Genomic DNA, 27928 nt, shown 5'->3' on the forward strand with positions numbered 1-27928 from the left:
TCATTCATGACCAGTCCCTTGCTCATGAAGTCTTGAGGACAAGAATATTCTGAACATCTTCAATGTTCTTAATTTAATTCAGACAATAACAACTATATAATCAAAGATTGGACCTCCTCATGTGCTCTTGTATGTTTCTGCCCTGTTGATACCGTCATCAACTTTGTGCCTTTCTCCTTTGAAACTTAATTAAATATCAGCTAAGTACAGAACTCTAATTGGGTTTATTCTGATGAAAGATTGTTAGCCACACGTCATATAGTCAGCATATTCTCATGTAAATCTCAAAAAACTAAACCCCATGTGCTGGCCAGATCATTTTCATATTATATTTGTTTCTGTTAATTCCATCTACGCGTGCAGAGTCCAATCCTGTATTTGAGCTGTGCTCTTTCAACTTCATTTTTGACTTTCAGAACCCAGATAAGTTTAAATTTGCATACGTGGTCTTCAGTAGCAACTTTATAACTGATTTATCAGCTGCATTTTAATAAAAGAACCCCCATGCACTAACATAAATTAATGACTAATAAGTTCCAACCACCCTACGTGGCATAGAACATAGAGAATGACTTAATGAAGAATTGATTTTTTAACAAGGCAATGGGAATATGAAATTATTCAGGAAGTCCATGAGGGCATCTTTACTTTTCCTCTTGGTTTACAACCTAAATTATCACTATTATCATCTCTTTAATATGACAAGGGATGCCACCAAATCTGTTTTAAGTAGAGAACTTCTTCCAGTAAAACTCATCAGTTTATAAGAATTTCTGTTGGACACGGAGAAGCGTGTGGAATAAGGCCTTCCGAAGTAAGGGTGGATGTTTCCTCCATGAGCAGCAAGAGATCTTAATGGCTAATAGGTGGTCCATCCTACTTTGTTTCTCTAGCTTGGTATATAAGCATGGGGCCTTAGCTTAAACATTCATAGGTTCTCTCTGAGCCTTTCAGTTTTCCATCTTCCATTAATTATGGCCTATGAACAGATCCCTTACCCGTTGGAGCCAAGCTACAATGAAAAACCTCTTGACTGTAGCTTGGAAACTGTATTTTCTTTCCAAACAGAAGATCCCATCTGCCCAAAAACCATCCAGGATGGTATTTTCCATGACCAGGACATGGAAAGACTGTTCCAAGTAGAGGATGGACTCCTGGACTTCAATTCCATCCATGGAGATCACATAATGGGTCTTGAAAGAGCAGAAGAAACTAAAATGGGGTATGATGCCAGCCAAGAAGCACCAGAACAAGTGGATTTTTGGCAGATGAGAGTTCCCATTTGAATGGAATTCAAGAAGAGTTGATGGAAGACTGCGGCTTAGCTGATCTCTTACTAGCAGGAGCAGAAGCTGTTGAAGCACAAAACTGGCCACTTGCTTCAAGCATAATTCTGAAGCTTAACGATCTCCTTTTACATCAAGCAAAAGGGGACAACCAATTTAACAGATTGGCTTTGTTTTTCACTCAAGGCCTGTATTACAGAAGTATCAGCGCTCCTGAAATGCCGCTGCAGAAGCCTGTTTCTAGGCAGGCAAATACCATGTCTGCCTTTCAGATGCTCCAAGAGCTCTCCCCATATGTGAAATTTGCACATTTCACAGCCAATCAAGCAATCCTCGAGGCAGCAGAAGGCGGCCAAGAGGTTCATGTCATTGACTTCGACATCATGGAGGGGATACAGTGGCCTCCATTGATGGTTGATCTTGCAGTGAAGAAAGATGTTTCTCTTAGAATAACATCAATCCTCTCAGACCAGGAAAATGTGGACATCATTCAACAGACAGGAAGAAGACTCAAAGAGTTTGCAGAATCCATCAGTCTCTCGTTCACGTTTGATCAAATGGTGATTCTGAGAGAAGAAGATTTTGACAGAATTGAAGTGGGTGACACACTAATAGCCAACTGTATGATCCACCAGCTCTACATGCCCAACAGAAGTTTATCAGTTATCAAAACTTTCTTGGGAGGTGTGAGTAAACTATCCCCCAAGATTGTTGTTTTAGTAGAAGAAGACTTGTTTAATTTCTCTAAAATCCCAACCATGTCCTTTGTAGAGTTCTTCTGTGAGGCCCTTCACCACTACGCTGCTTTCTCTGATTCACTCATGAGCAGTTTCTCTGGTATATACAAAGTGGGACTAAGATTGATAGAGGAGGAGTTCTTAAGAAATGGGATTTGGAATAGTCTGAGGCAGTTCCCTTGTGAGAAGAAAGAGAAGAGCTTGTGGGAAGATGGGTTTGCTTCATTGAAGAGGTTTAAGCCAATTCCACTAAGTTCATGCAATGTTGCTCAAGCCAAGTTCTTAGTTGGTCTCTTCAGTGGGGAATACTGGGTGAAACATGAGAACTGCAGGTTGGCCTTGTGTTGGAAATCAAGGCCTTTGACAACGGCTTCCATATGGATGCATGCCCATTTCAAAAAATGATCAAATCTGAACCTATCTTCCTAGTTGTTTCTTCATAGTCATAGATCTGAAAAGGCTTCAGTCATGAATGAATCATGGCTGGCTTGGGCCAAATGGGGGTTTATTATTATGTAGTGTAAATACTAAATACTGAGAGTGTTTCCAGATTTGGACATGGAGTATTAGATAAGAAAGAATTTGTGTGTTTTCAGTTGCCTGTACCTAGAAACACCCTCCCCTACATCCACATCTAAACAGAATACATTGAGGTGGTCAGTGCGTAGTCCACTGCTTTAAAGCCCAGATGCTTCTCTAATATTCAAGTTTCACTTTATACGTACCCACACTAGTGGCTGGCTCCAATGATGATCAAGGAATGTTATCATGGGATTTGAAAAAAATACAATAATTTTAAAAATATGATAATTTAAAATTTAAATTTATGATACTTTAATTTAATCAAAAGTTGTCTTTCTAAAGAAAAAATTTCATTTAGATTCAAAAGTTGTTTTTTTTATAAGATAACCTTAAAATTGAATTAATTTTGAAAAAATTTTAATTGATTTTATAAAAAGTGTTGTAGATTTAGAAATTTTAAAAAAATTTTAAATATTTTTTGGCATGATTTTTAAATTTTTAATATTTATTTTTTTAAAATAAAACTGAGCTTACCTTATTAGTTGAAAAATAATTTTTTTTTTAATCAGGTATAGTTTAGATATATTTCTATTTTCTATTTTTAAAAATTTAAAAATAAAAAAATTTGAAACCAAGTTAATAAAAATATATAACTTCTAATTTTTAAAAATTTGAAATTTATTTGTATTCTAAAAAAAATAATGAGAATTTGTGTTCTATATTTTACATGAAAAAAATTAAGGAGAATTAGTAATGAAATTCATCCATGTGTCCTAAAAACAATAATAGCGGTTAAAAAAGGGCCCTAACCCATGCAAACCTTTAATACAGAGTGCACCTGCTTATCAACTGGGCTCAGGCCGAGTTTATTCGGGCCGCCTTGGCACTGATCCCCTAGTTTGGGCCTAATGTCCCGGCCCACGCCTTATTTGGGTTTTGAGGTGAGCCGAAAGTTTCAATTTGACCTTCTTTAGGTATATTAATTATGTATTACAGGATTAATTAGGGTATGTTTAATTATTACTTGTAACTTCCAAGGGGGTTGACACTTGAGAATAGGGATGGAGACAGGAGCGTCTGGATCTTTCCCTTCTCTTCCTTCTTATCGTTTTACGCCCACTCTTTTTCCAGAATTCCATATGGTATAGTTTGCAGAGCTTCCTATTTACATTGAGAAGAGTGATGTGGAGTTGAAGACGATGGATCCACCATTCACCATAGGAGAGTATACGGTGAGGTCCAAAGTGGGACAAGGGCCCCAATCAACAGTTTGGAAGGCTGAGCAGAAATGTAGCGGTGAAGTAGTGGCTTTGAAGCAGGTCTATCTCTCCAAACTCAACCGTAACCTCAAGACCTCCCTGGACTGTGAGATCAACTTCTTGTCTTCTGTTAGCCACCCCAACATCATTCGCCTTCTTCATGTCTTCCAGGTTGGTTTTTACCATAGATTCCTCCCTTCAATTGCCCACCCAGTTCATTAATTTTGATTTTCAGGGATTTTTTTTGCAACTATCTTTTGTAGCTTCAATTTGAGTTGAAATTGTTGGTCCAGTACTGCAATGATTCGTTAATTTTGGGTTTTTTTTTTTCACATACCCTGTTTGTATTTTTGATTCTTGGTGGTATTTTACTTTCTTATGTATCCTTTGCAAATTGTTGTTCCAAACAAAATCTTTTTTTTTGCCTTGGGATGCCTGAAGGTGCCAAATGAACTTCTAAGGAGAAGGGCTTTTTTGAGAGGAGTTTTGAACATAGAATATGATAGATGATCTTATACTAACATGTTTAGCTCTTGCAATCTGTTTTCTGATCCTGAGAGAAAGGGAAATGGGAAAATCCTAGATCCTGCATGGGACATAGAACTGGAACCCTGCATTTACTGGGATACTCAGCAATCAATTTACTACTTGAATTTTCTTTACAGCATGTGAGCATTTTGGAACTGTAGGAATGGGGTATTGAAAACAACGAGACGTGCTCATAGCGTCTTTGTATTACCACATGCTTTTCATTTTGAATTATCATAAAAGGGACCACATGCTTTCTTAAGACAACTTTAAGGTCATCCTCATCATGAAGGGCACAGAAAACGTTTTCACTTTCTGAAGGGATAGACTAAGAATCCCTGCTTCACTAGGGAGTTCAGAATCAAAGCACTGACAGATCACACAATATCATATGGGAACTTTCCAACCTGTATTATTTCATGTAAAAGTACGAGAGAATGGTCTAGGAGTTCCATGCCTCTTTAATTGCTATTTATAGGTGAGGAAAGGATTCTCCAGCTCCTTCGCATTATGTGCCAACCCCTGTCACAATCTGTGTGACTGTGATCCTTGCTAGTTTCCCATGTCAGATGTTACATGCTCTTGGAGTAGATGCAATTTATAACTTTGCAGGTTCATTTAAGGGTGGCCCCTGCCACATTTTAGCTTGGCTTGCCTCCTTTCAACCTGTCCATTCTCTAAGCGAGAGATACTTAAAATTCCAAGAGTCATTCCATCCATCACTGACCGGCAAGGCTACTAGGCTTTTCACCTGCTTGCTGTTTCCACAGCAATTGTCACTCATTGCAATGTCCTCCAACACAAAGATAGCCCCATTGTGCAAACATCTTGATCCTGGACTACTTATGCTCACAACTGCTTGTTTAGATGTTCTTTGGACCTTCTCTTACTTGGAGCTTGTTGACCATGCCCAAACCCATTGTTGTTCACCATGCATGCTATTCACTGCCAAATTACAAGCCTTCCTCATAGCCACAAGCATTTCCTGAATTTTAAATGTGAACTGCAATGTATAGTTTGAAACTAGGAGAAAAATTTAGAGTGGAGACAAATTTCTGAGAATATTTGTGAGGCTTTGATTGGAACCAAAGTATGTGCTCCAGTGACACATATATGATATGTTTTATACAATATAAAAATCTTAAATCATCCAACTTAGGTCAAATTGATGCTAAGACCTTAGTTACGGATCAGACTTCTATTTTGAGCCTCATTTTAGGTTTAAAGGTGAAAAGAGTGTTAAGTGCGAAAGTCATTCTCAACTAAGGAAGTAGAAATGGTTAAATATGCATAAATGAGAGACTTTGAACTAGTGAATCATGAAGAGTCCAAGCAAGGTTGAAATGAGTAATTCATGGTTATGAAATACGAGCAATGAATGTTATGAAGTAAGATAGAGGGCAAGTGACCTTGAGGAAGGGGGTTGGAAGCAAATGTAAGAAAACTTAAAATGGAACTTGGAAATCAAACCTAATAACAACACATGCCCCGACTTTGATGTAATTTTTGAAGTACTTCTCGGATCTTTTTTAGGAAAACTATATATTGTTTCGAAGCTCGAGAAGTCAGGACTCCAATACTTCAAACGGTGCACAAATTGGAGTTGAAACGAAAAAATTATGACTATTTGAAGACAATTGTGTAGAGCTTCAGGACCAATTGAAATGATTTTGAAATGACCCCAATTTCAAAATCACACACGACCACTTTGATGTTTTGCCCCCACATAGGGAATTGCATCTTAGGCACTCTATTTGCCTTAAGTGGGCCCCACACAACTGAAAATCATGATTTTATTATCTTTTTAGTCATTTTTAGGTAATTATTTGTAAAATAAGTGGCCAATAGGAACATGCCGCATGTTAGGTTTTGGGGAAACTATAAAAGCTCAATTTTTAGGTTTTCTAGCTAGTGCTTGATTTGGAAAAGAACAAAGAGAGGGAGATTGATTACTCTTCTTGAAATTCTTTAATAAAGTTTTAGGTTTTATATTATTTTCTTATCTTTTTTTTTAATCTTTCTATTTTAATTTCTTGGCAACCAAACATGGGTTGTGAGGAGAAATCCTCCACCATGTTTGGCTAACTTGATTGATTCAGAGATGCTAACATAAAGGTGAAAAATCCATAGAAGAGTAGCAAGAAATGGTAATGTATCGAATGGTTTGATTTTATTTTCAAGTCTTAATTGGTAGGAATAAATCCTTTATGTTAGATCACTCTAGATAAATTACAAAAGGATTCTTATCAAGATACTAGTGATTCTTGGGAAGACCTTGATAACTAGTTACTATAATTTGATCCTACTATTAACAAATCTAAGGGTCAAATCTACAAAGATGGATATGGGCTTTTAATTGAATAAAATTGAAAATCAAAATTAATCATCATATCTAATTGGTTAAAAATTTATAACAATGGGATAAATGATTGGTTTTGGGGTAAAATTTATGAATCTTTAATATTATCCTTGTGAGTTGTATTAAGGAATTATTTGGTAGATTATTATCCGATACTAGTGATTCTTGGTAACTCTTGATCATTAGTTTTTGTGGTCTTCCTTATTGTTATCTGCCTCAAAAGAAAACTACAAAGAGTAGGAAATGTTAAAAAGTTGAACCTTGAACTGGTAATTAATCTCATTCACTTGATGGTTTTAGAAATCTATTTTTAGAAAAATGAAAAATCTAAGTTCCAAATGCAATATTGGTCTTGAAAGTCAACCACAAAAAAATGACTATTCTAACTGAAGAGAGAATGAGAGAGAGAGAGGGCGTGAGAGAGAGAGAGGGCGAGAGCGAGGGGGAAGGCGACGATGATGAGGTAAGGTCGAATCGGAAAAGGCAGAAGTTCGGGGTGGAATCGAAAATCTTTGAAGTAGAGGTGGAGAAGAGAAGGGGCAAAACCCTACTCTTTATTGTGGAAAGCAAAAACGGTGTTTCCTCTTGGGTCAGGTTGGGTCCGGCAAGTGTCGGGACGTTTCTGGAAGGACTGGAACTGTGTATCAAGGACTGGAAATTCGATAAATGGGAAAAGGGATGGAAGGAAAAGGGGAGAAGGTACTCCATGGTGCGTGAAGAGAACAGGGTGGGAAGCTTCATTAGGTTAGGAGTCGTAGACGCGGAGGAGAAACGATTCAGCATCTGTATCCCGAAAGGAAGAGGGGCAAGAGAGGGATGGACAGTCATGGCGAATGTGGTGCGGAACTTATTCTCTAGGATTGATCGAAGGGAGATAAACAAGGATGAGCCAACCCCTGAAAGAGTGTCTCCTAAAAAGGGAGATTGTTGGGGGAGAAGGAACAACATCGGGATAAGGATGGAGATAAAGGGAGAGGATATCTGTAGAAATGTGGGTCGGTTGGGTCAATGTCTGATTGGAAAATGGAATCCTAAAGCAGCAGGAGGAGGGGATTTGGAGAGAATGGGGTGGCTGATGGCGGGTGCTTGGGGGCTAAAAGGGAGGTTAGGGTTGGCCTGGATGGATGAGGGGCGGGCCCTACTGGAGTTTGAAACGGCGGCAGAAGCTAGAAAAACTTTCAATGGTGGAGACAGGTTGGTGGGGAGGATTTTCATTGATTTGAAGTTATGGAGCCCATGCTATGGGTGTCTGGAAGAAGGGGAGTTAGAAGAGGAAGTATGGGTGAGGATAAAAGGACTGCCGCTGTCGTTATGGACTCCGAGTATATTGCGAAGAATAGGAGATGAATGCGGGGGTTTTGTCGTCATGGTTGATCCGACGGAGAAAATGGAGGATCTCCGTTGGGCGAGGGTTTTGGTGAAGACGAAAGGGGATGAACTGCCAAACTCGATAAGCATTGGGGTTGAAGAGAACTGCTATCACCTCCCGCTGTGGTGGGAGACAACGCCGATGATTAGAAAGAAGGTGGAGAACAGTCGGAGTGCAAAAGGCCGTGAGGAAGGGGACGACGGAGATGCACGCGCTGGCCGGCGAGTGGAGGATTGTGGCAGCGCAGGCTTCGAGGCACTGCTACGGTCAAATGATGTGACGGATGGACAGCAGGATGGGAAGGTGAGGGTCATGTCGGTGGGCCGGATCCACTTCGGGTTGATGCTCCGAGTGTCAGAGGGTGGGGCGGATGATGGGTTGATCCAAAATGGGCCTAATGTCAATGTGGGCCTTAGGAGGGATGGGGAGCCTAGCCCTTTTCCATTATCTGGACCAGGGCTGACTAAAGTAATTAGTAGTGGTGGGCTTGGGTTATCGGGCAGACCTAAAGGCCCAAAAGGCAAAGAGAAAGTTGTGGAGGAAAGACATGGGCCACGATCTGGGTCACCTATGGATCGAAGAGAGGGCAGTGGGCCGTCTTCGAGCGGGTTACAAGAGATTGAGGCACAGCGGGGTGGGCCGTCTCAGAGATCAGGCCTGAAGGTGAGCAAGCATATTGTGGAGGCCTGGGCTCAGTCTGGGATGATTGATAATGAAAATTCTGAGATAGAATTCCTAAGAGTAAGGGAGATGGAAACTGCGAGCGCCCAGAAGGCCAATCCTCTCGAGGAAATGGTAGACAGTGCCCTCCAGAATGAAGCCATGAGGTATGAGGCCTTCTCTTCTTTAGGGGGATCATGGCTTTAGGGAATTCTTCTCCTTCTTCTTTGCTTGCTCTTGGTCGGACTTCAGAGGGGGAGTTCTTTGACCATTCTGGGGTTATTGGGAAGAATTGCCGAAATGGTAGAAATTCTCAAGGGCAAGATGTAGAGGGTACCAGGGCGACTGGTAGTGCTTGTTGGGAGATGGTTGAATTCAAAGGGCCCCTAGCAACGGCAAGGGAGCAGGAAGGGGGATCTTCGCAGAATGAGAATCAAGATGAAAGGGGGGAGGAGGACCTGGATTGGCAAGAAAGTAGCCTCGCAAGATTTAGTCAATTCCTGGGCTTTCCGACTGATGGGTTGGAGAAGGAGATTTTAAATTTTCTGTCTAAAATCAGGAAAAGAAGGGAAAAGATTCATAGTAAAGGATTATTAGAAAAATCGAGGTTTGAGAGGGAACTAAAGAGGTTGGAATGCTCAGTAAATTATGAGGGGGATGGCAAAATGAAGGGCCCGATTAAGGGCAAAGGGGAGCAGATGGTGATTGTTTAATGAATCTCAAATTGGTAAGTTGGAATGTAAGGGGGGTGAACGAAAGTACGAAAAGGAAGGTTATTAAATCGGTCTTAAGGAAGCAGAAGGTGGATCTCTTTTGCATCCAGGAGACAAAAATCCAGATTATGACTGATAGGGTGGTGAGAAGTCTAGGGACTGGTAGATTTTTGGATTGGAAGGTCCTGAATGCGTGTGGCTCGGCTGGGGGTATTCTGATCTGCTGGGATAAAAGAGCTCTGGAGTTGCTGGAGTGGGAGGTGGGGCAGTTATCTTTATCCTGTAGATTCAGGACAATGGAGAATGGGGTGATTTGGGCTTTTACGGGGGTTTATGGCCCATTCACTAGACTTGAAAGGGAGTGGCTTTGGGAAGAAGTAGGGGCAATCAGAGGAATTTGGGAGGGGCCTTGGTGTCTAGGTGGTGACTTCAACATTACCCTGGCTCAAGGTGAGAGAAGCAGGCAAGGGAGAATGACTTCAGCTATGAGGAGGTTTGCGGAAGTGGTAGATGACCTTGGCCTTGTGGACCTTCATCTGCAAGGGGGTGCATTCACGTGGTCTGGGGGCCTGAATAACATGTCTAGGGCCCGTCTAGATAGATTTCTGGTCTCTCCTTGTTGGCTGGATCAGTTCAGTAGGGTGAGTCAGCGGAGGCTTCCCAGGCCGATTTCGGACCACTATCCAGTATTACTAGAGGGGGGTAGTTGGAGGAGAGGGCCTGCACCCTTCAGATTCGAAAATATGTGGTTTAAAGTAGAGGGGTTTAAGGAATTAATATGGAGTTGGTGGCAGGGAATAGAGGTCAGGGGTAGTGCCAGTTTTAGATTATCGGCGAAAATGAAGGATCTGAAGCAGAAGCTTAAAGTTTGGAATAGGGAGGAGTTTGGTAAACTGGAAAGTAACAAGGAGGCTGCGATTCAACAAGTGGAGTATTGGGACAGAGTAGAGGAGGAAAGGAGCTTGTCAATGGAGGAATTAGCTTGTAAGAAGAAAGCCAAGGAGGATTATGCTAAGTGGGTTGATCTGGAAGAAACTCACTGGAGGCAGGTGTCTAGGGAACTTTGGCTGAAGGCAGGTGATAGGAATACGAGATATTTCCACCGTATGGCGTCTGCTCATAGGAGAGTTAATCACATGGACCGAGTTAAAATTAATGGGATTAGATTGACAGAGGAGAGGGAAATCAGAGAGGGGGTAGCTAATGCTTTTAAGCAGCAATTCTCTGAAAGTCCGGGGTGGATGGCGGACATTGGAAATCTCCCTTTTAATCAAATTTGTGTGCAAGAGGTAGAGATGCTGGAGGCTTCCTTCTCTGAGGGTGAAGTCCTGTCGGCCCTGATGGATATGAATGGGGATAAAGCCCCAGGTCCTGACGGGTTCTTTGTTTTCTTTTGGCAATGCTGTTGGGATTTCGTCAAGGAGGATATTCTGATGATGTTTAAGGAGTTCCATGAACGGAATACGTTCCTCAAGAGTATTAACAACACCTTTCTGGTGTTGATTCCCAAGAAAGGAGGGGCTGAGGATTTGGGAGATTTCAGGCCAATCAGCCTGTTGGGGGGCCTCTATAAGCTGTTGGCAAAGGTGTTGGCCAACAGGCTTAAAAAAGTTATAAATAAAGTAGTTTCACAAGATCAGAACGCGTTTGTTAAGGGTAGACAGATTCTTGACGCGTCTCTAATAGCAAATGAGGTGATCGACAACTGGAAAAAAAAGGGAGACAAGGGGGTTATCTGCAAGTTAGACATAGAGAAGGCCTATGATAGCATTAATTGGCAATTCCTCTTGAAAGTGATGGAAAAAATGGGATTTGGAGCTAAGTGGCTGAGGTGGATGTGGTGGTGTATCTCCACAGCCAAATTTTCAGTGTTGGTGAATGGTACGCCAGCTGGATTCTTTCCGAGTTCTAAAAGGCTGCATCAAGGGGATCCCCTATCCCCCTACCTATTCGTAATGGGGATGGAGGTGCTGAGCGTCCTAATCAGAAGGGCTATGGAGGGGGGCTTCATTTCAGGATGCAAAATTCAGTGTAATAGAGGTCGGGCTGTCCACATTGCTCATTTGCTATTCGTCGATGATACTATTGTCTTTTGTGAGGCAAAGAAGGAGAACTTAACAAATTTAAGTTGGATCTTGTTCTGGTTTGAAGCCGCGTCCGGGTTAAGAATTAATTTGGCTAAAAGCGAGGTTATTCTAGTAGGAGAGGTGCAAAGGATAGAGGAGCTGGCTGTGGAGTTAGGGTGTAAGGTGGGGCAGCTTCCGAATGTGTATTTGGGGTTGCCGTTGGGGGTGCCTAATAAGGCTGCTTATGGCTGGGATGGGATTGAAGAAAAAATGAGAAGGAGGCTTGCTCTTTGGAAGAGCCAATATATCTCAAAGGGTGGGAGAATCACTCTAATTAAAAGTACTATGGGAAGCATGCCAGTGTACCAGATGTCGTTATTCCGTATGCCCATTTCTGTGGCAAGAAGATTAGAAAAATTGCAAAGAGACTTTTTGTGGGGGGGGGGGGGGGGGTCTTATGGAGAGGAAAACTCATCTGGTTAAGTGGGATGTGGTGTGTGGAGATAAGGAGAATGGGGGATTGGGTTTAAGGAAGTTTACTACAATGAATAAAGCGCTTCTTGGTAAGTGGACGTGGAGATTTGCTTCGGACAAGGAGGCCCTTTGGAAGTATGTGAGGCAAAGTACGGTCAGGAGGATTATGGTTGGAGGACCAAAAAGGCTGTGGGTGCATGTGGTGTGGGGGTGTGGAAGGAAATTTTAAAGGAAGCTGGTTGGTGCTGGGACAAAATGGGGTTCAAGGTTGGGAAAGGTAACAAAATCAGCTTCTGGACTGATGTGTGGTGCAGAGATGCAGCGCTGTCCCAAAGGTTCTCGCATCTCTACAGTTTGGCAGCCAATAGAAATGCAAAGGTTGAAGACATGTGGGACCAGAATGTTGGGGAAGGAGGTTGGAATTTGTGTTTTAGTAGGGATTTTAATGATTGGGAGGTGGAGTTGATAGGTGAGTTGCTTCAAACATTGAAAGGAGCTAGGATTACTTGGGAGGAGGACTCAGTTGTTTGGAAGGGAGGGGGAAGTGGGCAGTTTAGAGTGAAGGATGCGTACAGCTGGTTGGATAGGGCTAGGGCTGTCAACTTTCCGAAGAATAAGATTTGGGTGGGAAGAGTTCCAACTAAAATCATGTTTTTCGCGTGGGAAGCTACTTGGGGAAAGATCTTGACTCTTGATAGGATTCAAAAAAGAGGGTGGCAGCTCCCGAATAGGTGTTTTTTGTGTGCTTGCGAAGAGGAAAGTGTGGATCATTTACTTATTCATTGTACAGTGGCTAGAGTTCTTTGGGATTTAGTGTTGGGCTTAGTTGGGGTCAAGTGGGTGTTCCCTTATACTGTAAATGAGGTTTTATATAGTTGGGGGGGTTCTTTTGTGGGGAAAAAAAAGAAAAAATTCTGGAATTCCATTCCGTTATTCATTTTTTGGATGGTTTGGAAGGAAAGGAATAGATTAGCCTTTAGGGGGGGGGGGGGGGGGGGTCTTAGTTATTCAGAGGTTCAAATATTCTTTTGTTTGTAATATCTGGGGTTGGGCTAAATTGTATATGGAAGAGGAGCCGCATTCCCTTTTAGATTTCCTGGAGTGGGTTGCCTCCAGCTGAGGGTTGGTTTGTTTTTTGGTCTTTTTGCTTGTTTTGGCTGTTGCTGCCTTGTATACGTCCTGTATACGTTGAGGTTTTTTGCCTCTTTAATGAATTGTGATTACTTATCAAAAAAAAAAAAAAAAATGCAATATTGGTCTTAAGATTCAATTTGGTCGTGGATTGACTTGATCCTAAACCCTGGATTTTATAACGCTCTCTCTATAGGGATTTGACACTAGATTGTGAAACTCTCCGATATATTATTTCTTTTATTTGATTTATTTCATTAAATATTTTAAGAACTCTTTATTTATATTTTATCCTTATTTATTTAATTTAGGGTTTCATTAAATTTAGCAAATAATTAATCCTTGTAACCTAAAAACAATTAAACACATTAAAGCTGATATAAAAGGATGACAACCTGAAATACTACAAAGCCATGGTAACTCTATCTTTGGTTTTTCTTGATTTAAGTTATTACGTATTTAGGCTTTAGTATTTTAATTACAATAAAGATTTGCGGTCAGACTTTTTACTTGGTTAGGTGGAGTCTCACCAATTGAGATGCTAGTTTTATGTCGTTCAAACCTTTTACCTGACCCCCAGCCCTAGGAATATAAACCTTACTCTAGCTGATTTTTCATTTTCTTACCTAGGCTTATTGCATAATGACATGTACTATATCCAAAGATTAGGTAGTGTAAATTGGGGCAGTAATTTGCTCATACTGAGATATAGTTCCTGAGTAGTAGCTTCTCTTCTGAAAGTGTTTGTGAAATCCCTAATTTCCCTTACCCTTTCTTACCTTCTTGTTCAACAAACTAAGCATGGATGTTTTGATACTTTCACTTGATATTTCACCGTATGATTCATGAAACTACATTGATATCAACAGTTTTTTCATCAATGAAATGCAATTTTTTTGTAATTCAGCTTGTATTTTGATGATATTGACATGAGTAATTTGGTTACTCTACCTGAGCATCTGCATATGCATTTTTTGTTGCTTGCTCTCTTCTTTATTGCTCCTCAGTTGGACTATACAAGAAACTTCCTTGAGTTTGTTGAAGAAAATTCATTTCCCTGCATACAATCACTGTATCACAGAGCCCAGGACTTGGTGTGGAACAAGCCAATTATAAAGCTCATTGAAATATTTTGAGCAAAATGCAAATAGAAGTTAAATGCTGCTCTTTCCCTTTTTATTTTTTTTTCCTGTATTTTAAGTTGGATTTGGATATATATATATATACGTACATGATACTTTATCGAAGCTGGCTCATAATAGCCATTCATAGATGGAAATCAAAGCAATCTAAGTTCCTTTACAGTTTATCTCTCTCAACTGATCCCCTTGAATTAGAAGCTGATATTTCCCCCTCAGGCTGAAGGTTGCATATTCCTGGTCCTGGAATTCTGCTCTGGGGGAGATCTAGAGTCTTACATTCGGCACCATGGGAGAGTTCAAGAATGGGTTGCCAGAAGATTCATGCAGCAGCTTGGTAGTTCCTTATTCGTGTCACAATTGACAATGGTTCTACTACTATTCCCTCACTGTTCTGAAAACGTGTCTAAAGAATGTGTTGATATCTGTCTTGTAGGAGCGGGTTTAGAAGTGCTACACTCCCACCACATCATTCACCGAGACTTGAAACCTGGGGTATTAAAGTTTATGAATACATCTGCGCATACACACACACATGTGCGCGCAATATTGCATGGTTGGACTATTCTGCATTCATGACTTACATGAGTTGCGTTCTATTGGGATAGGGTCACCACTGTACGAATGATAGATTGTACCACCATACAGAGTGCAGCTTTTTTCTGGCTAGTGCCTGTCCATTTGGTCTGACAACCAACCAACATATATCACTCTCAAGGGTTCAATGTGCCATTTTGTGGAAATTGAAGGTTTCTTTGGGAATGGAAATGGGAAATGCTTTCTGTTTTTGAAACAACAAGGGAAAAGATAACATAGGAAACATGTTTGGCAACATTTTCTGAAAGCGAGTCATTTCTGGAAAATATTATAATATTGTTTTCCGAGCTTTCAAAAATGCAAGCACTTTATAATTGAATAATTCTAAAAATAAACATGCTCATTGTTTTCATTTTCAAAATGGAAAATTCAACAAGCCCAAAGGTATTTTAGTCATTTGATGAACCACCTCTGCCACCAACCACCTTGCATTTGCAGATTCACTCATGGGTTCACTAAATTAATCCAAATATTTTTCTGCCTAAGCAAAATTTTAAAATTAAATGCAATGGTCTAGTTATGGTTGAAGTGCACAAATTCAGTAGCTTCTAACGTTAGGGACTTCTGAAAGTTGCTTTTTATCATTTGAGTTGTCTAAATTTGAGGTAAAATTTGTATTTTTAACTATATCAGCTTGTAATGGATGGACGTGAAAGCTATGTTTTTGCCATTAGCTTTTCTAAACTTGGTTCTCTGAATTGAAAGAGGCATCGAGATCTTTATTTCTTCATATGCCTTACCTTGATGCTTCTATTGGAGCAGAACATTTTACTGTCGGGTCCTGAGAGTGATGTGCTGCTAAAGATAGCTGATTTTGGTCTCTCTCGGTAAATATTAGAAGGATCTAGTGTGGATTCAACTTGTTAAACACTATGAAAATTTCTTGCAAGATAAGCTTACAAATAATTTATTTATTTATATTTTGAGTACAGAACTGTACATCCAGGTGAACATGCAGAGACAGTTTGTGGGACTCCATTATACATGGCTCCAGAAGTTCTGCGATTTAAAAAATATGATGAAAAGGTAAGGAATTTGACGAAGGCCATCCTTGTTTGTACTAGCAGAAGCTAAAATCCGGGGCTTACTTTCAGGTTGATATGTGGAGTCTTGGGGCAATTCTTTTTGAACTTCTTAATGGCTACCCGCCTTTTTGTGGGAGGACTAATGTTCAGGTTGTACCTCTGCCTTAACCCAGCCAACATTCAATCAATTCCATTGCTTATATCTTTTTGTTTATAAATTATTTTGATTACAGCTGCTGCAGAACATTGAATCATGTAAAATGCTTCCATTTTCTCAGCTCATCTCTCCAGGACTGCATCCAGATTGTGTTGATCTGTGTACAAAACTATTGTCTACAAATCCAGGTTTTGCATATAAGCTTTATGAACTTCATATGTTGCTAATATCCTGACTCAAAGATTATTTGTGTTCTCTTTTGTATGATCTTGATCATAACTAATAGGGTTTCTCCATTGTTTCAGTGCACCGCCTGTCCTTTGACGAGTTTTGTCGGCATAGGTTCTTGAGAGGAAAAGGGCAGGGGTGGTAAAAGCAACTCATGGGTACTCGAATGTTGCACAACTTCCCTCAAGGTAGAGTTCCTCATGAATAAGCTGGACATTATCAAAATCATCAAAGGCATAGTCAATAAACTTGTCATAATCAGTGCTTCAGCTGCTATTTCTGCTCCACTTTTCTCTGCAAAGCTTGTAGGCTTAGATCACATCTGAAAGACGTTATACCTCACCCCCTGCTGCTTTCAAACATATTTTTGACCTCATTCAAGCTGCACTCCTCGATTTTCTTTCTTGATTTTGAATGCAGAAGGTGATTCTTTATGTGCATGTGGTAGGTTATTGCTTGCATGACCCATGAATCGATTTCCATAATCATCATGGGCATGCTTCAATTAGAGAGTGAACTAGTTTGGTACTGGGACTTGTGGGTTTTGTTAGCCTTGGTAAATGCCTGTTCTTGTAAAGTGGGTTTATGTGTATGAACTTGTATCATTTCACTGCACAGAAATGTTTTCCTATTAATAGCATGTTTACGAAGTAGATTTCTGGGAGTGCTTGTTTATAAAAGGCATACATGGATCATCTACCAATGTGTGTTTATACTCCAATTGTTTCCTTCACTTTTATTTTTCAAAATTGTTTTCAAAGAACAACTTCGGAATTTTGAAAAACAAAAAAAATTATTTATTAAATCACATGCTCTTAGTTGAAACTTATGGGTGGGTTAAAATAACCATGAATCTTGATTTATATTTTTAACAGAGTCTCAGGCTGAACTAATTTCTTTCTCCCATTTTTTTTCCCAATATTTAATTTAATTTAATTTCCCATTTAAATCGAAGATCAAAACCTCAACCTCAAAATGAACCAATCAGAACAGGGCTATAAATATGATGGGCTTCTGGATTGTAATAGTTTTATTTATTTGCAAAAGAAGTTCTCTAGGTAAATACTATTTCGATGATTCCACAGTATTTTCAAATAAATAGATGGACATAAAATTTTTATTGTAAGTGGATGCACTATTTCTTCTAAAGAAGATGACCTGTGTGTGTGGGCGCATATACATTAGGAAAATAGAGGAGTTGGAGATGGAGGTACAGGCACATTCATGGTCCCTTCCAACATCAGGATCACATTCTTCATTGTAGGGCGCAGACTTGGATCATCTTGAATGCACAATAATCCAACCTTCACCATCCTTTCCAGGGTTTTCATGTTCACTTCTTCACCTTCCACAAGCTTCTCCAACTCTCTTGCCACAAAGCAACTGTACACCCAACTGCAAAGAAGTATCTCGTCTCCTGTTGAAACATTGATATCCAAATTACTTCTGCAACACACAATCTCCAATAGCACTACTCCGAAACTGTAGACATCTGCTTCCACTGATATCAACATCCTCTTCTGCCACTCGGGTGATGAATAGCCTCTACTACTCCCTCCGAGACGAGAAATGGTTCCAGTTTGATTAGGCCTCAGAAGCCTTGCTAGCCTGAAATCTGAAAGCTTGGCAGTCCAAGAATCATCCAATAGTATGTTCTTAGGCTTTATGTTGCCATGGATGATGTGGACCTCACACTCTTCATGGAGGTAGAAGATCCCTCTTGCTACATCTAGGGCAATTCTGACTCTTTCTCTCCAAATCGGGCGCTTTTCACCATTGAAGAGAAGATCTGCAAGTGAGCCATTGCTCATGTATTCATAAACAAGAAGCTTCTTAGAGCCCTGCATACAAAAACCCAGCAACCGGACCAAGTTCCTGTGATGGGTTCGCCCAATTATGGCCATTTCTGCTTGGAACTCCCTTTCTCCTTCTTCCACAGCTTTTTCTAGTCTCTTCACAGCAATAGTCTGGTTGCCTTGAGCTATAGTCCCTTTATACACTGCTCCAAAAGGACCCCTACCCAACTCTTCCCTGAACCCATCTGTAGCTTTCTCCAGATCATTATAAGAAAACGATCGCAGAGTAAACTCTTCCATTGCAGTTTCTGACAGCTTTCTATACCGATGAACTTGGCTTCTGTATATAAAGAAGCTAGACACTGCAACTAGAGCACATAAGAAAGCAATGGAACCCAAACTTGAAGCAAGGATTAAAATAAGTTCTTTCTTATTGCTTTCAATCACCTTTGTTTGATTCCTTGGAGCAGGAATATTGTCTCCAACATAGGCAGTTCCCAAACTCATCTTGAGGAAGGTGATGCCTGATTCATTTTGATTCGCAATCCCATATACCAGAGGAAGCTTATATCTTCTGCAAGTGCCATTGAAATAATAAGCTGCCCAACAATTGCAATCTTGTAGACAAGACCTGCTGCAATCCTTCTCATTTAGTGATTTTATGCCAGAATAAGGATTGGCGTCTTTCCAACTCACATTTCTTAAGGTAGTAATGTTGTAGATCGATTCTGGCTCTTGTCCTCTGCATCCTTCATTATTGAAGCTCCTGTAGCACCCCGAATACTTCTCCCGGTTAATGGATACGAACCCTGGAACGCAAGAACAGTTGGCATTGGTGCCATTGCTTGAACATAAGGCATTAACACCGCAGAGACCTTTCACATCACATGGGTTTTTGATTGCCGACCACATAATGGAGACAGTGGAGATATTACTGTTCCCAAAGCTATGGGAATACAACCTGAAAACCCCATCAGCATCTAAAGTTGCTCTGTAAATGATGGTCTCGTTTTTGGCGTCATCTGATGAGATATTGTTGCTGGCTAGAGTAAGTGTAATTGAGGCAGCATCATATGAGCTTAAAAGCCCCATGTGGTTGAGCTTTCGTGCATCGACAGTCCAATAAGGGTCCTCCGAAACAGCCAGATTGTAGGGATAGGAAACAATCTGTCCATCTGACATACTAAGATAAAAATCTCCTATAGCAGGAGATTCCGTTTTCCTGGAAGACAATATATCGCCAGTGGAAAAATTCTGGCCTCCCAGAAGGGTATCAGTTGGGTATTGGAAGCTTTGCCAGATGATAGAAGAAGAATTATCACCGAAGAGAACAAAATTACCAGAATCGAGCATAGAAGCTGAGGCTGCGGATTCTGCCACATCTGCAATGGTTATTTGTTCACCCGGCCCAGTTCGAAGAAGCAGCTTACCATTTGTGGTGAATTCAAGAGTCGTGTTGAAGGACACCGGCGGCTCATCTCGGTTTGCAGTCCAGACAACGGTGTTTCCAGATTGACTGACCAGCCATACGCCTACTGCAAATCCAGTGCCTTGTGGGTAGAAACCAAATGCAAAATGGCCGGAGGGTGAGACCCATGAACTGGATCCATTGTGTGGAAAAAGTGAAGAACCCAACTTTATCAGCTTGGGTTCCGCTGTTTCAGCTCTAACACCCATAGAATTCAGAAAGAATAAAAGGAACATAATTGATGTGGGAGCCATGAGAAACACAGTGATATCCGTTTGAGACAATCCGACGTACATATATAGGGAAGTTGGTCTTTTTTTATTTAAATCCAAATTTGACAGAAAATTCTCAAAATAGGGTGAATAAAAATCCAACTTATATTTTAAGTTGAATCAAGTGCTGAAATTTCAAAGAGGAAATGGGATTGAGATGATTGGTATAACTTCAATAAAGTTTAATCCTTCTAAGGTCAATTTAAAAGTGATCTTGATAAAAATGTTCTCAAGTTCTAAGAAAATTTGTTAATTTTTTAATAAAAAATAAAAAATATTTTTGATAATATATTATATAATAAAAAAGTTAATTTTAGGATAAGCGCTTGTAACCCTCTTTATATTCCTAAATATGAATTTTAAAATTTTATTAAATAATTTTCTTTTATGAAGAAAGCAATGTAAATATTAAAAAGCACTTTTAATCGTTTCATTCTTAGAATCCGTTTGAATAGGGCTTTTCTATAAAGCACTTTTATAATAAACACATTTATAAAGAATTAATAAGTCTCTTCTAATCTTTTAAAAGTCACTGATAAACGATTCTTATTTCTTAATTAATTAGAAATAATGACAATAATTTGATAGTTTACCGGGGTTCAGTTTTTCCACAAGGCTTATGATGAGTCAAGAAGATGGAAAGCAGCGAGGAAATGCAATCCGGTCAATGTGGTCCACATGGGCCTCCGACCTGTACTTCTAACATGAAAAGCATTTTTGGAGAAAAATCATTTATAATATTTTTAAAGAAGTTAAAAATTTATTTATACTATTTTTTTAAAAAAATATTTGATAAATAATTCTCTTAATAACCTTTTTTTTTTTAATATTTTAATTAAAAATATTTTCAAAATCACTTTAACATAAATTAGATTAAATATTTTCAAGAAATCAGATTTATAATTTTTGAAATATTGACATTCAAAAGTCCTTATCAATAAAAATAATTTCTATCTCATAAATATGATGAAATGATGACAAGGTATATATTAGACTTTTTTATTCATATCTATTGGAATAAAAGGAGGTTTCCAAGCTAACAAGCAAACTTTTGGAATACAAATATTATAAAATTATTTTCGAAAGACCAATTGTATGGATAGGAATTCTCATTTAGGCGCACCAAAATCATGGAGGCTTGTTGAAAAATTGTTGTAGTAATTGTCAAATATAGATCTTTGTTTAGATGAGATTTAATTTGAATTGGTTTTTTTCTATATAATTAACTTGATTTATTTTCTTATTTATTTTTTGTAATTAGGGACTACTGTCGTAGTTGGTTTTTAGAGTATTTTAGGCTTTGAATGGAATAACTTTCTTTTTTCTTTATCTCAATGTAAATAGGCTTTGACTATGCAAAAAATATGTTTCACTTCTTTGTTGTGTAAGTTTACTAAAATCTAAGTACATAGTGATATTGGTAAAAAAAAATAAACTAGAGAAAAGATCACTATGACTTATAGTATTTTGGGTTATCATCCTTAGGGTAACATAAAACTTAACTAATTTTGTCTAGATTAAATCAACTAATGGCCTTTAAATGGAAAATTAATTGGATTGAGAAAGTGAATTTTTAATTGATAAAACAGAGACAATTAAATCTAGAGATTTTTACAAATTCGGTTTTAGACCTAGAATCGAAGGATAACAAGTACTAATTAAAGCATATTGATCTTTCCAAGAATGAATCATTGATATAGATTATTTAATTCTGAAACTATGTTTAAAACTCAAAATTTATTCTTTAAGAGTCATCCAAAAATAATTTTGATAAAAAGTTTAATCTTTAAGATATTTAAAACTCGATATCCAATTGGTAGATTCTCCTCCATTATCAATCACACACAATCACACCAAGTTAGCCATTGATCACAATTCTTTATGCATCAATGGACCCCCAGCATGCATTCTACGTATCTTTAATAGGGATGAACTAACAAAGAATTTAACTTACATACAAAATTTAAATATTCAAAACTTATTATATAATAGAAAGATATCCTCTTTTCTTAATCTCCCTCCTCTCAAATCATCCGCCTTTATTGTTATATCTTTAATGAGAGGAATTAACTATTGATGCTTAGATTAACTTCATGCATTAAATTAAATTAAATCATGAATAATATATTGTAAACCAAATGATTACAAAATTGTCTCTTTATTATCTTTTTTCTGTTCTATGGTATTTATACAATTATAGAAATCAAACCTCAAAACATAATAACAATTCCTAAAATGTCTAAAAATATACAAAAGAATTGAATGGAAAAAGTCTTAGAGTGAAATTTTGGAAATTCCAACTTGTATAAAAATTTTTTTTGATACCTCACAGTGATATTAAAATGAGTTTCAACAAATGACCAAAACTTTTGGACCTCTTATGTGCTTCTAATGCAGTGTTGAAATAGTATCACCTTGTATTGGATTATATCTCCATGTATCGAAATGTATTGAATTACATTTTGATATGCTGGGTTGAGAACTTCCACTTTACAGTTGTATTGAAATTGTATCGAATTTCATTTCAATAACCCTCTAAATTTTCTATATATTTGAAATGCTTCTACTCAATAATTTTGATAGCTCAACTGGATCAAATTGGTATGGAATGCATCTCTTTTCTTGAAATGATATCAAAATCCATTTACCTAAACCCATTGGATCTTTAAGTAATTTTAGTGGGTGATTTTGATATATCTATAGTGGTATCGAAATGCATTTCGATACGAGAATTGAGGAGTTACACTTTATAAAGGTATTAGATTGGTGTCGCTTGGTATTGAAATGATTTTGATAAAAGCCCAAACTCTCTATATCTACTAAAATTGGTGATTTCAATGCCTTGAGGAGTTGAATTGGATTTCATAGAAAAGCTAAGAAGCTCCACTTTATAATGGTATTAGAATGAGCTCCTGGTATCGAATTAATGTATCAAAAATTCCCAACTTGTATCATAATGGTATCAGAATCCACTATTTTGTATCGAAATTCATATTTTCCTTGATCTCTCTACATCTTTGGGTTGTCGTGCACTCACATTTATGCACATTTTATCATCTTTTTGTTGCATTCTTCACTATGTAAACATTAGTTTTCAATCAGGGCTTAGCATATATTTAAGTTAAAAGATAATGATTTGCACTCAAATCTATTTAAAAACCTATTTTTATACGTGGAAAAACACCAGTTTTAAGTGCTAATCGCATCCCTCAACCTAAACATTGCTAGTCCTTAGCAATAAATGAGATAAAAAAAAAAAAAAAAAAAAAAAAGTGGCATGCATTCCTCACAAGCTTTCCATCCCCATATGTGACCACCTTTTATTCAAAGTGTATCTTCATAAAGTTTGGCCTTCCTTGAGTCTAAACAATCATTGTTGATGTGAATAAATTTTTACCAAGTTATAGAAAGCATGCAACATATTTTTAATGATTCTTTAATCTTCCTAATGTTCCTACTACTCATTCTATATATACCACACTTAGTGTAAATTTTCTCATCTCTTAGCTATGATTTTTAGGATAATAACTCCTCCCAATCTATGTAAGGCAATACTCTTCCCCAATTGATTTTGGAATACACCATTTTATATTTTACAACTTATACACAATTTTTTTTTTTTTCAAACTGCATACATAACTTTCTCTTTTGATTTTCGTTTAGGTGTAAGGCATGCATTCATTTCTTTTTTTTTCTTTTACTAGCATGGAAATCACTTCTATGTAGCTATTGAGGATTAATTGGTAGCTCCTAAGTTTACACCTTAGGTACCAAGTTTTGAGGACCATTTAAGGTTGCTAATTCCTCGTGTATCACCTCAAGTTCTTTAGAACAAGTTCAAATTTCCAACTATTAAGCGTTTATTTATTTATTTATTTATTTTTTTGGTGTTCCAAATAAATATATCACTCTACAAACATCTATTCCCTAGTTTACGGAAGATGTTCTCTTAAAAACATAACTAAGGTAAGGTGTGCTCATGTGTGTAAGTCATGTAGATAATCAAGTAATAGAATGCCCTTGGATTTCTTAAGGAAAAACACCTAACTATCCTTATATTTTTCCTATAACAATTTAAATTGAATTATATTAGTAGGGAAATCCGGATGGCTTTGCTTTTGGGCCTTAGATCTAATTAGGTGCATGCAAAAACTTCCTAGGCTTATCTAGATCTTATATATGCACAATGAAACATAACATTAAAACAACTTAATTGATCTAGATTATATGTTAGAGAGCTTACCAAGGATTTGGATGTTCCCAAATCGTTTCCTTGTGGTAAATAATAATGTGATAGTCCTTAGAGATCTCATAAACCCACGATCTTTTGCCTGATCACTCTCTTTTAATGCCTTGGCACTTAGATGATGGAAGTTTGGACGGTGGAGGCTAAGACTCTCTCTTTGGAATGTAGAAGAATGGTGGAAAAAGACTTAAACCCTAACACTATAAGGGGTATGTATAGGGTTCTTATTTGGTGTAAGTGACTTAAGCTCATCTTAGGCTTATGTCACTTAATTTAGCCTATAAAAGGTCTTAATTGATTAATTAACCTAGAAGGACTTTAATTAATCAATTATTCCAATTTAGAGATATCATCCACTGCCCCTATGCAACCTTGTGTGATTACCAAAATGCCCTTATGCACATCATTAAACTAAGAACCTATCTAACCTTCATAAATCGAGCCATCAAGGTATATGAGTTTGAGCGAGGACCATTAGGCCCATGGGAAAGTATTGGCTCCCTCAGAATTCAATTATGAAGTTAACTTAACATCCTATTATAGAGAATGTCAACTACAATTCAATATCCTATGTAAATAATAACTAGACACTAAGTGCTCATGTCTATGACCCACTCTCCATTATATACATTATTCTATGATTTAGTGTTCGTAATCTAATAATGTGAAAGCTATCAGTCTCTTAAGATTACCTATACCATCCTTGAGTTATAAATCTTTCTATTGTGTGATCAACTAACATGTCGAAGTTTACAAAGAGCTTATGTTAATTTCCACTTAAGGAACTACTATGACTATAGTTTACATGCACACACATCCTTAAGATCACCTAAGAGGACACACTGTCTCAATTCTATAAGATCTCATAGTGCCTCTATTGAAACCTATTACTATTGGCTTCCATTAATAGTGACCTAATCCATAAGGTACTAACTTTGACACAAACTCAGTATTCTCTCAAGGTTGAGAGATGAAACAACATAGCAGATTGGTGAAGTCATGACTACCCGGTAGCTTGCCTCATGTCATGACTCATGGTAGGTCCTATCCGATGTGTAACCTTACACACTAGTGCACTTACTATGGGAACCCTATCTTGATAGGCAAGACTAACCATCATTCCAATTAGGAGGTAGTGCACTAAAATCTCAAATGGATTACCTAAGTCCATGAATTGAATATAAACAAATCATCTACTTGCAAGAAACCTATGCCTGAAGGGTATGAGACCTTAGAATCTTGTATCACATACTTGACCAAAAGCTTGTCAATGTAGGTGGCTTGAGATAACACCGGTTTCCTATTCTTGTGGTCTTACAGGACCTTAATCCCAAGAATACACTACACTTCTCCCAGATCCTTTATTTGGAAATAAGTTGACAACCAGATCTCAACTAATGAAAATAACCATCATTACCAATGAGTAAAATGCCATTAACACATGAAATCATAAAGAACACTATGCTTCCCTATACTTTCTTGTACACACATAGTTCATCTTGATTTTAATCAAAGTTAAAAGTCTTGACTGCCTTGTTAAAACATCTGTTCCATGAGCAGGATGTTTGCTTTAATCCATAAATGGATTTATGCAACTTCCATACCATATGCTCATAGCCCTTTACCATGAATTCATTTAGTTGCATCATATTGATGCTCTTGTCAAGATTTCCATTCAAGAATGCAATCTTGACATTTATTTGCGATATCTCATAATCGAAATGTATTGCAATGAATGAGAGTATCTTAATGGACTTGAGCATGGCTACTGATTCATGCCTAATTGGTGTCTCAGCTGATGTATGTCCAGCTGGTGCTCCTTGATGGCAGGTGTAATCAACAAAATTTTTAACCTATAACACCATGAACTAGGGTAGCAAATACAAAGCTACTATAGCATAGTGGCTCTAGGATCGTTCCATTGGGAAGGATACTCAAGTTGAAAATGATACCAATTCAAAGTGAATTGGTGTTGTTTCATTTCAAGATTAGCTTAAGAAATAAAACACAAACTTTGGTTGAAAAAGGTATGGACTTAGATTAACAACACAACAAGTGATGAAAATAACTTAAGAAGAAAAGCATTCCTTGGAGATTCAGGTATACAGGGGAGGTCCCTCATGCAAAAGCATAGCTCCGGTCACTTGGTTCAATTCCTCATATTAGAGAATTAACATAAAGTCAATTCTCTAACAGGTGCAGCATAAATGCATCCCTCAATTGGATTTCAGCTTTAATTCTCTCACTGATGCAACTTGCAATGGTTTGAGTCTCTCACTAGCCTTTACCATTCAAGGTGATCTTTAACCTTGGATTACCCATCAAAAGCTCGCAAGAGGTAACTAATGGATGTCTCCTAAGAGTCCAAAAGCTTACCAAGTGTTGGCTATTCTAGAAAATCCTACCTTCAAGTCACCTACCAGAGGCTCACAAGGAGTAAACTAGTGAATCTCCATGGTTAGAGATCATTTGCCTTACCAAGTGTTGGCCCAGGTGACTCCAAGGTGTTTTAAGTTAACTAAAAACATTAGAAACCATTCACGGGACACACTTACTCTTCATTCATAGCTGAAACCACAAAGCTTCTGATTCTTGCACTTGGAACCTTTCCCGGCAACCTTAACTCCAAGGAACTAAAAAGTTTAGCTACTCATTCTCTGGGGAAAGCTCCTCAGAGAGTGCATAACTTAGTAAAATAAGTAAAAACACAATCAAAGAGAGAAGGTAAGGTAGAAAAGAGCTAAAACTCTGTGTATTTCTTTCTTTGAAACTTTACAAAAGGTTCATCACCCTCACACACCCAGAACAGGCTCCTCGGGCTCCCTTTATACCAAAATCACATAATCAACTATTACATTGATATTTTAGCCAAATTCCTAACTTAAAAACAAAGGAATCCTATCATTGGTGACTTACAAGGAGAATTTGGGCATTTAGGCAACAAAAATCTAATGAAAAATATCTCCAAGTGTCGGTTACAAATATCGGGAAGCACTCAGGACCACTTCGCAGGTGAAAAGTGAGGTCTGCGAAATTTCGCAGGTGCACAAGAAGAGCTGCGAAATTTCTTCATAGCATCCTGCTGATTCAACACCTTTGCAAAGTAGACTTCCATCTTGTGGTGTTTGGCTTCCATCGCGGCGTGAAGCTTCAGGGGAGTTCCATAGCACTGTGCAAAAGTGTTGCGAAATATCTTGCAACAAAGGGCTGATTTCGTAGCACTTTTCTGAAGTCTTCCTTCAGCTTGGAGCAGTTGTCTTCCAAAGGCTGTAACTTCCTCATTTCAAATCCAAATTGCATACAGTTTAAGGCATTGGATTGTTGACTTCCTAAGCTTTCAAATGACATATTGTATGCATGAATTGGACATCAGGAAGTGCTCCAAAAGTAGCTGCAGTGACTGTCATCAAGAATGCTCCATGGCTGATTTCTCTTTGCTTCCGCTTTGCATTCCAGACTTTGCTTATGGCAAAAGTGATTCAAGGCTTCGATTATTCATTCCTCTAAGCTTCCCATTGCTTGCCAAGGATTCCATATAACTCTCCTCAATCTCCTAATGCTTTGGTGATCAAAATTCTAATAAAAACACCAAAACTTACACATTTTGATTAGAATTGATTGAAAGGGGCCTTAACATGCTAATTGGGTTAAAAGGCACTAACTACTACTCAAAAGTGTTTAAAAGGATTAATTAGAGGCTATCAAATAGCACTTTTTGAGTAGTAATCAGCTACTAGTAAGAAGGTTTACTCATAGGCAAAATTAGGTTTCTAACTACAACCCTTCGCTACAAGCCTAACCTTATAAGTCTCAACCTTTCTATCTACTCCTTTCTTCTTCTTGTAGACCCACTTGTACCCTATGGGTTTTATCATTTCAAGTGCTTCTAAAAACTC

General features: G+C 38.2%; 3 protein-coding genes across 6 annotated transcripts; 2 read left to right on the top strand and 1 right to left on the bottom strand.

Moving 5' to 3' along the window:
• The first annotated feature begins 918 nt into the window (after positions 1 to 918).
• LOC117913477 (protein NODULATION SIGNALING PATHWAY 2-like) lies at positions 919 to 2618 on the top strand. Its single transcript, XM_034828463.1, has one exon. It carries the CDS (start codon positions 1307 to 1309, stop codon positions 2426 to 2428), a length of 1122 nt encoding a protein of 373 aa, XP_034684354.1. The 5' UTR covers positions 919 to 1306; the 3' UTR covers positions 2429 to 2618.
• Positions 2619 to 3583: 965 nt separating this feature from the next.
• On the top strand, positions 3584 to 16914 carry LOC117913108 (serine/threonine-protein kinase ATG1t). Of its 4 annotated transcripts, none has more exons than XM_034828031.1 (8): positions 3584 to 3975; positions 14463 to 14580; positions 14680 to 14738; positions 15603 to 15667; positions 15773 to 15866; positions 15935 to 16015; positions 16099 to 16210; positions 16328 to 16914. In XM_034828031.1, the coding sequence occupies exons 1-8, from the start codon at positions 3745 to 3747 to the stop codon at positions 16393 to 16395; spliced, it is 828 nt and encodes a 275-aa protein (XP_034683922.1). In that variant the 5' UTR covers positions 3584 to 3744; the 3' UTR covers positions 16396 to 16914. The 4 variants fall into 4 exon arrangements, with proteins under 4 accessions (XP_034683922.1, XP_034683926.1, XP_034683924.1 ...); XM_034828035.1 differs by having other exon boundaries at positions 16144 to 16210; XM_034828033.1 differs by having other exon boundaries at positions 14686 to 14738.
• A 334-nt stretch (positions 16915 to 17248) lies between these two features.
• Positions 17249 to 19810, bottom strand: LOC117913341 (G-type lectin S-receptor-like serine/threonine-protein kinase LECRK4). The gene has a single exon (XM_034828280.1). It carries the CDS (start codon positions 19808 to 19810, stop codon positions 17432 to 17434), a length of 2379 nt encoding a protein of 792 aa, XP_034684171.1. The 3' UTR covers positions 17249 to 17431.
• Positions 19811 to 27928: the final 8118 nt, after the last annotated feature.

This window comes from Vitis riparia, chromosome 4, assembly GCF_004353265.1.
Source record: "Vitis riparia cultivar Riparia Gloire de Montpellier isolate 1030 chromosome 4, EGFV_Vit.rip_1.0, whole genome shotgun sequence".
Classification (NCBI taxonomy): domain Eukaryota; kingdom Viridiplantae; phylum Streptophyta; class Magnoliopsida; order Vitales; family Vitaceae; genus Vitis; species Vitis riparia.